This window comes from Epithele typhae (genome assembly GCF_022376455.1).
Source record: "Epithele typhae strain CBS 203.58 chromosome Unknown BXZ73scaffold_104, whole genome shotgun sequence".
Taxonomy (NCBI): Eukaryota; Fungi; Basidiomycota; class Agaricomycetes; order Polyporales; family Epitheliaceae; genus Epithele; species Epithele typhae.
The window spans coordinates 96-11,413 of NW_025954295.1; the positions used below are offsets into that span (position 1 = coordinate 96).

Genomic DNA, 11,318 nt, shown 5'->3' on the forward strand with positions numbered 1-11,318 from the left:
CCCTGCGATGGACGTCGAGATCCCGCGTACCATGGACGCCCAATCGACCTCTACCAGTGAATCTCTTGCCGTGGACTGTCTCATGACCGACGAAGAGATCGACGCCTTTGCATTGGAACTCGACGCAATGTTGCTGGCCGACGTCGACGAGTCCTCATCTTCGGACCCCGACGTCGCGATGTCACTCGACGACCAAGACGCGGCCATGGCTCTCCTCTCCCTTGCAACTACCACCCCTCCATTCCTATCCATGTCCCTACCTCCGAGGAGCTCGACGCCGTGTTCCAGCAAGCTCTGACCAAGTGCGCCGCGGCTGGGGTCTCTCCTCACGACGTCAAGGTCGAGCTTTCTGATGAAGACTACGAGCTGTTTGAACGCGCCTGCGCGCCTGTTGACCTCACTTTGGATTTCCCGCTCACCGGTCTGTTTGCCCTCGCCTCCGCCGCGGCCACCGTCTCCCCAATGGACGTCAAGTCCGATTCCACCGCCGAGGTCTTCGGCGACGACGACGCGGCCCAGCTGCTCCTCGCACTCGGCGCGACCGTCCCTCCTCCCTCAGACTTCTTCGCACCTCCTGCCGCGGCGTCCAGCGCGGACGTTGGGGCGTCTTCGGAGGCTGCTGTCGCTGAACCGCATATGCGGATCGCGACGCGGCCGATGAAGGCGCTCCCGCGTTCTCGGGCGCTGCGCAGGAGTGCCCGTCTGGCGGAGAAGCAGGCCTCTGGCAGTGCCAAGTCGTTGTAGTCTGTTCTCGGTTTTCGTCGGACTCGGCTCGTATGTCGTTGTACTCCCATTTTGTGTTGTTCCTGGATTGGCATTTGCATCTAGACTTGTAACATCTCGTGTGTGTGTTTCTATGATTTCTCGGGTTTTTTGGTGGTCGTTGTCTTGGGATCATGTCGTGGACGCTAGGCTTTGAGTATCTACATGTACTGTTGGGTTGTGGATTCTCCCCTCTGTATCAGATCATTTGGTCATGAATTTACGTGTGAACTTGGAGCGAGTGACGAATCAGCCAAGGGCAACCCAAGGACAATCTATGTAGGGGAAACATCTACTCTCGTCGCTGTTTCGATATTCGACTGCGCTAGCAATGAGGGCTGAAGATTCCAGCGCCCTCCTCAAAGCCTCAGGTTTTTCTCATTTACTGCTTGTTTCAGTCTAGTCCACGCCATACGCGCTTGAGGGAATGTCATCAATCCCTGCGGCAAGTCGTGTGATCGGAGGCACTCCAGATTGTCGCCAAAGGCAGCTCTGCGTTCGTCTAGAGGGAAAAGTGTAGATACTTTTATAGTCTACGTGCTAAGCTGCCAATAAGCATTACGACGATAGCTACACGAGGACACGACGCCCATCGCACGTGGTGCAGCACCGCTCTAGTAGAGCAGCGAGGACATATCGGCGCGAATGCGGTTATAGTCGAGGAGACCCTCAACGGGGCCGACCGCGGCGAGCGCGAACTAGACAAGGGAGGTGAGCTATGGAAAAGACGAGAGCGAGAAGGAAGCACGTACGTCCTTGTCCCAGAGGTACTTGTTGGCCACCCGCTTGATGTCATCGACGGTGACAGAGTCTACAAGGAACTCGGTCTGCTTGGGGGTCATGCGGCGGCCGCTGGTGACGAGCTGGCGACCGATGTCCTCGGCAATAGCGGTGGAGCCGTCGAGGGTGAGGAGAAGGCTCGCCTTGAGCTGGCTCTTGGCGCGCTCGACCTCGACCTCGGTGGGCGCCATTGACATGCGCGTCCACTCGCGGAGGGTGAAGTGGAGGAGGTCGTCCATGTTCATCAAGTTCTCGGTGACGAGGTAGATGCCCCAGAGGCCGGTGTCCGAGTACGAGGTCGAGAAGGACATGAAGCTGTTCGCGAGGTTGTTGGACGAGATGATGTGCGAGAGGCGTGACGACATGAGGCCCGCGGCGCCGAGCGAGCGGTCCCAGTTACCGAAGATGCTCTGCATGACGAGCATGGGGTAGTAGTCGGGCGAGCTCCAGCCAACACCCTCAACGGCGACACCGATGTGCGCTGTGGGCTGGGTGTCGTCTCGGACGCGAACCTCGGAGCCGACGAAGCGCGTCTTGGGGTGCGCGAGGCGACCGAGGGGGATGGGGTTGGGGGAGACGGGGAGGGAGGAGAAAGCAGACTCGGCGTACTTGACGAGCGCATCGTGGTCGACACCGCCGGCACCGACAAGGACCATGCGGTCAGCAGTGTAGTTGGTCTTGATGTAGGACGCGAGGTCGTCGCGCTTGATGGAGAGAATATTCGCCTTAGGTCCGAGGATGGTACGGCCAAGAGGCTGACCTGAAGGGAGTTAGACGGAGCGCCAGGTGACGTTGCGGACATGACCCACTTTGGAACGCAATGGAGTGCAGGTGGTCGAGAACAACCTCCTCCATCTGCTTGTCGACCTCCTGCTGTTCCCGCAGGATGACGTCCCGCTCCCGCTCGACAGCGCCCTCCTCGAGGGTCGAGTTCTGGAGGATGTCGCTGATGATGTCAACGCTCTTCTGGACGTCCTTCGAGAAGCACTTGGCGTAGTACACAGTCTGCTCGCGCGACGTGTACGCGTTCAGGTGTGCTCCGAGGCCCTCCACGGTGAGTTCAAGGTCGCGTTGTGAGCGACGCTTGGTGCCCTTAAACGCCATGTGTTCAAGGAAGTGAGCGGTACCGTTCGTTGCATCCGTCTCCGCCCTCGACCCCGCGTCAATCCACACGCCCACCGTCGCCGTCTGCACATGAGGATGGTTCTCCGTCGCTACAGTGAGACCATTCGAGAGTGTCGTCGTCTGGAGCTGGGGGTAGTTGACTGCAGTCGCGAACGATCGCAATGGGCGGCGCTGAGGTGTACGGTGTCAGAGAGCGGGTTCGCGCGTAAACGAAACGAAACGTACGGGAGAGCGCGCTGCGCTGCGAAGCGCACGCCCAAGTGAGGCCGAGAGCGTGCTTGTCACCATCGAGGTCGTAGAGGAGGAAGTGTGCGTCGACGCCGGAAAGGCCCACCGGGCGAATACGGCGAGCAGGCGGACTTTGACAGAAAATATCTCCGCCAGATTTCCTCCGCCAATCTTTAATCGGCGCTCGAAACCTCGTAATCTTCTGAGCATGATTGGCACCCGGAACGCACTCGGCGGCTCACAGCAGACCCGGAACGCGCGATCGCACTCTCGTCTTCGTCTCCGATGTCTTTTCCGCACGACTTGCACGTCAACTACAAGATTTTAAAGCCAAAACAGTTTTCTTGCACTTGCGGGACGAGGGTGCCGTCGGACTCGGAGCGCCGATTCCCGAAGTATTGGAGCGGGAGCTTGAGTGACGTCCGGGTGGGTGCGGAGACCACCACGGGTTTATATGCTGGAGTCATCGTGCGCAAGGTTTCTCCCGTCTTATGAGCCTTATCATGGCGGTTCGCAGCCATACAGACTCGCTCTGGCGGTCTCTTGGACTTCTGCCCGAGGCATTGGCCCACCTCCATCTCAGCGAGAGACCAGATCCCGCAGTCAACTCCTCATTCAAGCTTGGCACTGTCGCACAGGTATACCGAGCTCATCTGAAGCTTCTCCGAGTGACCTGATCCTTAGCACTTCCACAGAGCTCGATCGGCTTGTCGGCTTTGGCAGCGGCGCATTTCCATCAACTGAGAACAGGAGCATTGCAGACAGTCCATGTAGATGCTCGTCATGCCGTCATCGAATTTAGTGAGTAGAGTCTCTCCTCCGCCCAGATCACCACTAACCTTGTTTACCCGTAGAGAGTGAAGCGTATTATGCCCTACAAGGTCGGTCGAATAATGACAACGCCTTATTCGAGCCTCTCGCAGGTTTGTACGCCACAAACAACGACGGCCATGTTAGAATCCACACCAACTTCCCGCAGTATGCACCTCCTCCGAATCCTCCGCACCAGTTTCTCATGTGTTGTAGTCACAAACAGGGAATCCTGAACATCCTTGGGTGTGAACCTTCAAGGGAGTCGGTCGCAAAAGCACTTCTGCAGTGGGACGCCGTCGAATTCGAGACAGAAGCTTCGTCACAGAAAGCGGTGGCCACAGCCCTACGGTCCTTTGCGGAGTGGGACACGCATCCTCAGGCCAAAGTACTCATCGATACCCCGCCTGTTGTGCTCATTAGAGTTGGAGACGCACCAAAGCGAGAAGCAAAGGCGGATGCAGCTCGTCCTCTCCAAGGTATTCGAGTACTGGACCTAACACGGGTACTCGCCGGTCCTGTATGCGGACGAACACTTGCTGGTCAGTTCCATGCGCCTCTTATTTCTCGTTATGTCCACTCAAGATCTTGTAGCGCACGGTGCAGACGTCCTTTGGATCACATCCCCCAGTCTACCAGCACTCCCTCTTCTCGACATCGATACCTCCCGTGGCAAACGCACTACTCAGCTTGACCTCAATGCCACCAAGGATCGGGAACAGCTGTCATATCTCATTCGCGACAGCGATGTTTTCCTGCAGGCTTACCGCCCGGCTGGTTTAGCAAACAAGGGGTTCGGCGTCGAAGATGTCGCACGAGCACGACCTGGTATTGTATATGCCAGTTTGACCGCGTATGGCTGGGATGGTCCTTGGAAGGAACGCCGCGGCGTACGTACTCCGTTCCGCAGTTTCCGTGTCATGGAAACGCTGAAAAGTCTTCTACAGTTTGACTCACTCGTTCAAACGGCTACCGGATTCAACGTGGCCGAAGCAGAGGGATACGCGGCCTTCACCGGAGCGGAGTTTGAGCCTCCGAGGCCGCTCCCTATGCAAGCACTGGATCACGCTGCCGGCTATTTGCTAGCGTTTGGTATTCAGGCGGCGTTATGCAAGACCATCACAGTAAGCTTTCGGCCATCTTGCCTTGAAGGTCTTTCTTCCTGACCGTAACTCGCTCCTCTATAGGAAGGTGGTTCATGGGAAGTCAGAGTCTCCCTTGCGGCCGTGGCGCAATGGGTGAGGTCCTTAGGTCGCGTTGATCCCCAGATTGCATTCGGGGAAGGAAGGCCTCTTCCACCTCGCTCCATGGAAGATGAAGAGCTTTCGCGGATGGTGGTAGAGGTCCCTGTAATTTCTGCGCAATGCGAACCTCAGAAAGCCATGAAGGCGATTCGGCACTCAGCGGTGTTGTCTGCTACTCCGGTTCAGGAAGGAGAGGCTCCCATGCGTCTTGATTCTCATCCACCCCAATGGCTACCCCGAGTGTAATCTGTGCGTGACTAGAGCAGACGTAGCACACGATGTACAACGTACCTAGTTTCCGTTGAATCAGACCACTCATTGTGTTGCTCGCGACATGACACGTCGGGTGCCATTTCGAGAGCGGCCGCGAAAGAGGCGCGCGAAACCCGCACTCGTGATTCCGCTTGCGTCGGGTCCGACTCGGACTGGGTCGCTCCATCACGAAAAAGGGGCAGTTTTCAGCAGGGATTGCCACGGGTAGAGATCTGTACATAATCCGAAGGAAGGTACTTGTAACAAATGGAATGGGTGCAATATTACAGCGCTTGATAGTGCCACTATCATGCACGCTTGAAGCTTGAAATCACATGCCAATACTCTCCCAATGTACCCAAGTATTGTGCACCTTGCACGCTATCAGAGATGGTGCAAACTTATAATCCATCCTGTCTTACAGCAACATTGTGTACATGGTCAGTAGCCCAATGAGTGCGTAGATTGGTGGAGATTTGGGAGGGGTTGGTAGTGCATAGGTAGAGTCCCCAGCGTGGGATAATGAATGAAAACCCAATATTTACGGACTCTCATAACGAAGCACAACGAGAGTGGCATGCATTAGAGTCGAGGCTAAGGTACATCTGCCGACCCCGACCAGCAAGCAGCCACAGATCCTGCGACCCACATGGGCCCCACGCGTTACGCAGACGCACACTTCCGTGCCTTGCCCTGAGCAACCATGCGTGACGCCATTGAGGGACGGCGATCACCCTCAGGGCTGCTGGTGTTGTTCTCGTCGTCATCCCATTGCTCTCCAAGACACTCCCTAGCGTGCAATATTAGTGCAATCCACACAGATGACGAGAGCAACAACGTACTTTGTCCGTGACAAAGCCAACAAATGGTCGGGCCGCTCATCGTCCAACATTGAAGTCTTGATCTGTCGAACAATGGTGTGGTAGAATAGTTTGTAATGTAAAGAGCGGGGAGAGGAACCATCGGGTTAGGGGGAGACGAGGTGGGTGACGTAGAGGCGGCGAGGCAGGTAAAGGTGAGATGGGTCAGGCAGGCAAGGCAGCGAGGTGGGCGAGGTGGGTGACGCAGATGACGCAGGCGGGCGATGTGGTGACGCGGGGGCAATACGGACGGCGCGTGGGCGAGACGTGGGCGAGGTGGGCACGACGCGGGCAATCGCACCATGGGCAGAGGCGGCAGGCAGGCGATGTGCGACACAGCGGCAGCAACATCGCAACATGACCGTGCCAGTGAAACGACCGTTCCGTGCACGTCCTTTGGGACATGCTCGTTGTGGGGATGGGGTTGGTGGTGTGGCCGAGACCTTGGGAGGCGGTAGGCAAGACGCAGAGCACAGGAGGACAAAGCGGAGAACTCACCCGGATTCTAATCTCCCCACCGATGACGTCTGACCACGACTAGGGGTTCGTCCCAGACACACTTTTAAACCTCCCATGGCCGTTGTGGGATATAGCGAGGGGGAGGGGGAGAAGAAACGCACTTATCACCGCTGGCGAGTTTGGTTCTCGAAAGAGGAGACGGTGCGGGCACGGGCGATATCGAGAAAACTGCGCACCTGAGTGAACCTCTCCTTCTCCTGACTTGATCCGACAGTCGTGTTCAAGCTCCGGGGGAGGTGTATGAGGGTGAGGACAGCGAGAGCGAGGAGAGCAGCGATAGGTTGGTCGTTCTGCACGTCGTAGACGCCATGGTTGAGCGGGAGCCGAACGCATCCCTCGAGCGTGTGCAGCACCGCGAGCACGTCCAGCGCGAGCGTCCGTCGTACAAGCATGAGCAGGTCGGGGGGTCGTTTGGCTGCGATGCCTGTCGCTTCGGGGCTGGTGCGCTCGACGTCTGTGGGCGGTAGCTCGCGCGCGTCGTTTGAGATGACGCGAGTGAGACGGGCGAGACATGAACGGCACGGACGGGGCGAGACATGGGCTGACACAGGCAATGCGGAGGCGAGACGAGGGGCCCTTGAGGGTATTGATGGGCTGACGGTTCGATGGGGCATAGCGATGTGGAGAGTGCGGGTGCGGGTGTGGGGGAGTTAGTGCAGAGCGAGGCCAGCAGCACGGGCAAGGTCGAGAGGGCCGGGCACGGGCGAGGGCGAGGACGAGGGCGAAGGCGAAGGTGAGGCCTTGAGGATGAGGCCATGAGGGTGAGAGTGAAGGTGGCGGCGTGGGCGAGGTCGTGGTCAGTGGTGCAGGCGAGGATGCAGATGAGGGCAAGTGGCGGCTCGCCTTCTAGCTCCCTGTGGCAGCCTGCCCCGACCCGTCCGAACTTGTGGCCCGCAACGCACTTTTTCGACCAGTCGCGGCGTGCTCCGCGCTACTCCCGCACCGGCCGTACAGGTTGCAGCTTGGCTCGGCGAAGATCAGCGTATTCGCCATTCGGGGGCTTAGGTCCGCTGTTTAGAACTACGCACGGAGTGGCAAGCTAGCAGGGCAATGTTTTAGACGTCGCACAGGGTATGGGAATGAGCTCGTCCGTGCCACGCCGTCCCTAGGCGACGAGCCAGGAGAAAAGGAATTGGCGGGGAGGGCAGCGCGAGTAGTTGTGGAAGAGACTCACCCCAAAGTGCTCTCTTCAAGCAGCGGCGCACGCGCGTTCTCGAGCTCCGACTCGAGCTCCTGGAAGGACAGTGATCCAAGAACTTAGAGTAGCATTTCTGATAAACGAGAGGTCCGCAAAAAGTGACAGAGCAGCGAGGAGTGTGGAAGGTAAGGGTGGAGGAGGATGTAGTCAACGTCCGCGATGCATCCTCGTAAGCTGCCAGCCGACGCGTCGCGACGTGTCGAGCGACGGCGCCGGTCATAGACGCCGATAACTACACTTGTATAATGGGTGCGTGGTAGGTCCGCAATGATAGCAGACACATGCTCAATACGTCACAATGTCGGGTAAGCTCATTCAAAACCTCGGTATTCTCTTCTAGCACACAGAAGGCTCGGCCTAGCGTTGCTATCTCCACCCTATATCTATCGGATCTTACAAGTAACTTACAGGGACAGCATCACATTATCGAGATATGTCAATGTACATGCAAGGGTACGCCGAACTGATACAATAATCGCCCCGAGCCGTACGATTGGGGGCTGTTACAATGGATTATAATGCCATCAGGAAGGGATTACGTCACTTCCTAGATAGGGAAGTATCGGGCGTCTTACCACTTCGCCCCCGTTTTCGTGATGTCAAAGACGGCGGCGGCACACGTCGCCATTCGTTTGCCCGACCCACCACCATGAGACCTTCCCCAGTCCGTCTGCTCAATATCCTCGTCCCCATCAAGCGGTACGTCTGTCCAAGCCTCGTCCCGCGCGCGTTCTCCTCATCCATACGACCTCCAGGACCGTAGACTATGCCGTCAAGATTCGCGTGAACCCGGACCAGAAGGGCATTGACCTCAACGTCAAGCACTCAATGGTGCGTCCTCCTCAGCCCCGTCGTGCGCGCCCCTATTGAGCCCCCGCCGTCCCGCAGAACCCCTTCGACGAAATCGGTGCGTCCGTCCGCCTCCCGCACCCCCGCACGCGTCCCTGAACGCGCCCCGCAGCCGTCGAGGAGGCCGTCCGGCTACGGGAGAAGCTCAAGGACGAGGTCAAGTCGATCAAGGTCGTCACCATCGGCCCGCCCAAGGCCGCGGACGTCCTCCGCACCGCGCTCGCCATGGGCGCCGACGCCGGCATCCACGTCGAGGTCCCCGAGGCCGCGCCCGCCCCGGAGCCCCTCGGGGTCGCGAAGGCGCTCCGCGCGCTCATCGCGCGCGAGAAGGACGGCGTCGACCTGGTGATCATGGGCAAGCAGGCGATCGACGACGACGCGGGGCAGACGGGGCAGATGCTCGCGGGGCTGCTCGGCTGGTCGCAGGCGACGTTCGCGAGCAAACTCGTCGTCGACCCGAAGGCGAAGGTGGCGGAGGTGACGAGGGAGATTGACGGGGGCTTGGAGGAGCTGAAGTGCCAGCTGCCGTTGATTGTGACCACGGACCTCCGGTGAGTGTCCGTATGGTCTCGTGCGCACTTTCATCCCCGTTCTCACTGCATACATGCATTCGGGTGTCCTTCACAAGGTTGAACGGTGAGTGTAACATGATATCTGTCCAAAATGACGCGTCTCACGTTCCTTGGCAGAACCTCGTTACGCGTCACTACCCAACATTATGAAGGCGAAGAAGAAGCCCATCGAGAAGTTGACTCCTGCTGACTTGTCAGTCGACCTGACTCCCATACTGGAGACTATCAAGGTCGCAGAGCCCCCAAAACGTATTGGTGGGGCAAAGGTATGCTCTCATTTACTTCAACGCTCTTACATTCTAACTGGGTGTGCAAGGTTGGGAGTGTGGACGAGCTCATAGCGAAGCTCAAGGAGGCTGGCATTACTGCTGTGAAGGCGTAGCGTATCCTGCATGTGTTTATTGCCTCACACATGACTTGGACGGAACACAATGCATATTTTGAAAGGAAAGTTGAGTGTCTTTGATCGCGCAGGCATTTGGGATGGTTGATGTGCACAAATGGCACTGGAGTACTATTGGAATATCGGAGCTGCCAACGGAGTCTTTCGGTCGGGGCCCAAGCACACGAGGAGCTCGATGATAGAAATTCTGGTGTATTAAAAGGGGCTCTACAAATACCAGGCGTAGACAAAACCAAGCTCCATCTATGGGGACATGAGGTCCGGCGAGAACCCAAGACTAAGACAAAATCCAGAGACAACGACCACCGAAAAACCCGAGAAATCATAGAAACACACACACGAGATGTTACAAGTCTAGATGCAAATGCCAATCCAGGAACAACACAAAATGGGAGTACAACGACATACGAGCCGAGTCCGACGAAAACCGAGAACAGACTACAACGACTTGGCACTGCCAGAGGCCTGCTTCTCCGCCAGACGGGCACTCCTGCGCAGCGCCCGAGAACGCGGGAGCGCCTTCATCGGCCGCGTCGCGATCCGCATATGCGGTTCAGCGACAGCAGCCTCCGAAGACGCCCCAACGTCCGCGCTGGACGCCGCGGCAGGAGGTGCGAAGAAGTCTGAGGGAGGAGGGACGGTCGCGCCGAGTGCGAGGAGCAGCTGGGCCGCGTCGTCGTCGCCGAAGACCTCGGCGGTGGAATCGGACTTGACGTCCATTGGGGAGACGGTGGCCGCGGCGGAGGCGAGGGCAAACAGACCGGTGAGCGGGAAATCCAAAGTGAGGTCAACAGGCGCGCAGGCGCGTTCAAACAGCTCGTAGTCTTCATCAGAAAGCTCGACCTTGACGTCGTGAGGAGAGACCCCAGCCGCGGCGCACTTGGTCAGAGCTTGCTGGAACACGGCGTCGAGCTCCTCGGAGGTAGGGACATGGATAGGAATGGGAGGGGTGGTAGTTGCAAGGGAGAGGAGAGCCATGGCCGCGTCTTGGTCGTCGAGTGACATCGCGACGTCGGGGTCCGAAGATGAGGACTCGTCGACGTCGGCCAGCAACATTGCGTCGAGTTCCAATGCAAAGGCGTCGATCTCTTCGTCGGTCATGAGACAGTCCACGGCAAGAGATTCACTGGTAGAGGTCGATTGGGCGTCCATGGTACGCGGGATCTCGACGTCCATCGCAGGGTCTTCGCGCTCGTCAACATTCATGGGAGGGGCGTCAAAAGGTACATCCAAGAGAGAGGGAGAAAGGTCGCCAGAGAGGGTGAGAGAAGCTAGCAGAATGGTCATGTCGACGTCTTCACTGTCGGCAGGTTCGATCTTGATGACCAGAGGGGTGGCTTCAGCGAGTTGTTCAGTGAGCTGGAAGAAAGCGTCGACATCGTCAGTGAGGCATGCTTCAGCGAGAGAGCCAGTGGCAAGGCTGTCGAAGGAGCAGGGCGCGCTGAGAGCAAGCGAGTCCATAGCTTCCAGGAGCTCCGCGACGTCGTTGTCGTTGGGGCAGCAAGGATCGGACGCCGCGGCCGCCTCGACGAGCTTGAGGAGTCCGCCATAGATGTCGCTCTCGTCGAGAGTGTCCTCTTCGTCGCTGAGGGGGTCTTCACGGATCTCCACCTCGAACTCGTCCGCAGAGGAGTCGGCCGGCGTAAGGAGCGCTTCATCGACAGTCGACTCGGTGTCATCCTCGTCGTCTCCAGAGAACGACTCTTCCGCAGCGTC

General features: G+C 58.1%; 4 protein-coding genes across 4 annotated transcripts; 2 read left to right on the top strand and 2 right to left on the bottom strand.

Annotated features, from left to right (window-relative positions):
- Window positions 1–1,376: 1,376 nt before the first annotated feature.
- On the bottom strand, window positions 1,377–2,955 carry BXZ73DRAFT_93081 (mitochondrial processing peptidase beta subunit; the record flags this gene model as incomplete). Its single annotated transcript, XM_048026583.1, has 4 exons — window positions 1,377–1,460; window positions 1,515–2,302; window positions 2,352–2,838; window positions 2,893–2,955. 4 exons carry the CDS (start codon window positions 2,953–2,955, stop codon window positions 1,377–1,379), a joined length of 1,422 nt encoding a protein of 473 aa, XP_047871964.1.
- A 443-nt stretch (window positions 2,956–3,398) lies between these two features.
- On the top strand, window positions 3,399–5,195 carry BXZ73DRAFT_55930 (CoA-transferase family III; the record flags this gene model as incomplete). Its single annotated transcript, XM_048021418.1, has 7 exons — window positions 3,399–3,533; window positions 3,591–3,696; window positions 3,750–3,873; window positions 3,922–4,247; window positions 4,300–4,595; window positions 4,653–4,829; window positions 4,893–5,195. 7 exons carry the CDS (start codon window positions 3,399–3,401, stop codon window positions 5,193–5,195), a joined length of 1,467 nt encoding a protein of 488 aa, XP_047871965.1.
- A 669-nt stretch (window positions 5,196–5,864) lies between these two features.
- Window positions 5,865–7,194, bottom strand: BXZ73DRAFT_107235 (uncharacterized protein; the record flags this gene model as incomplete). The annotated part of the gene is made up of 3 exons (XM_048016867.1): window positions 5,865–5,991; window positions 6,044–6,105; window positions 6,757–7,194. 3 exons carry the CDS (start codon window positions 7,192–7,194, stop codon window positions 5,865–5,867), a joined length of 627 nt encoding a protein of 208 aa, XP_047871966.1.
- Window positions 7,195–8,427: 1,233 nt separating this feature from the next.
- BXZ73DRAFT_55941 (electron transfer flavoprotein beta subunit) lies at window positions 8,428–9,581 on the top strand (the record flags this gene model as incomplete). Its single annotated transcript, XM_048021419.1, has 7 exons — window positions 8,428–8,477; window positions 8,534–8,609; window positions 8,667–8,685; window positions 8,740–9,178; window positions 9,256–9,263; window positions 9,317–9,465; window positions 9,516–9,581. The coding sequence occupies 7 exons, from the start codon at window positions 8,428–8,430 to the stop codon at window positions 9,579–9,581; spliced, it is 807 nt and encodes a 268-aa protein (XP_047871967.1).
- Window positions 9,582–11,318: the final 1,737 nt, after the last annotated feature.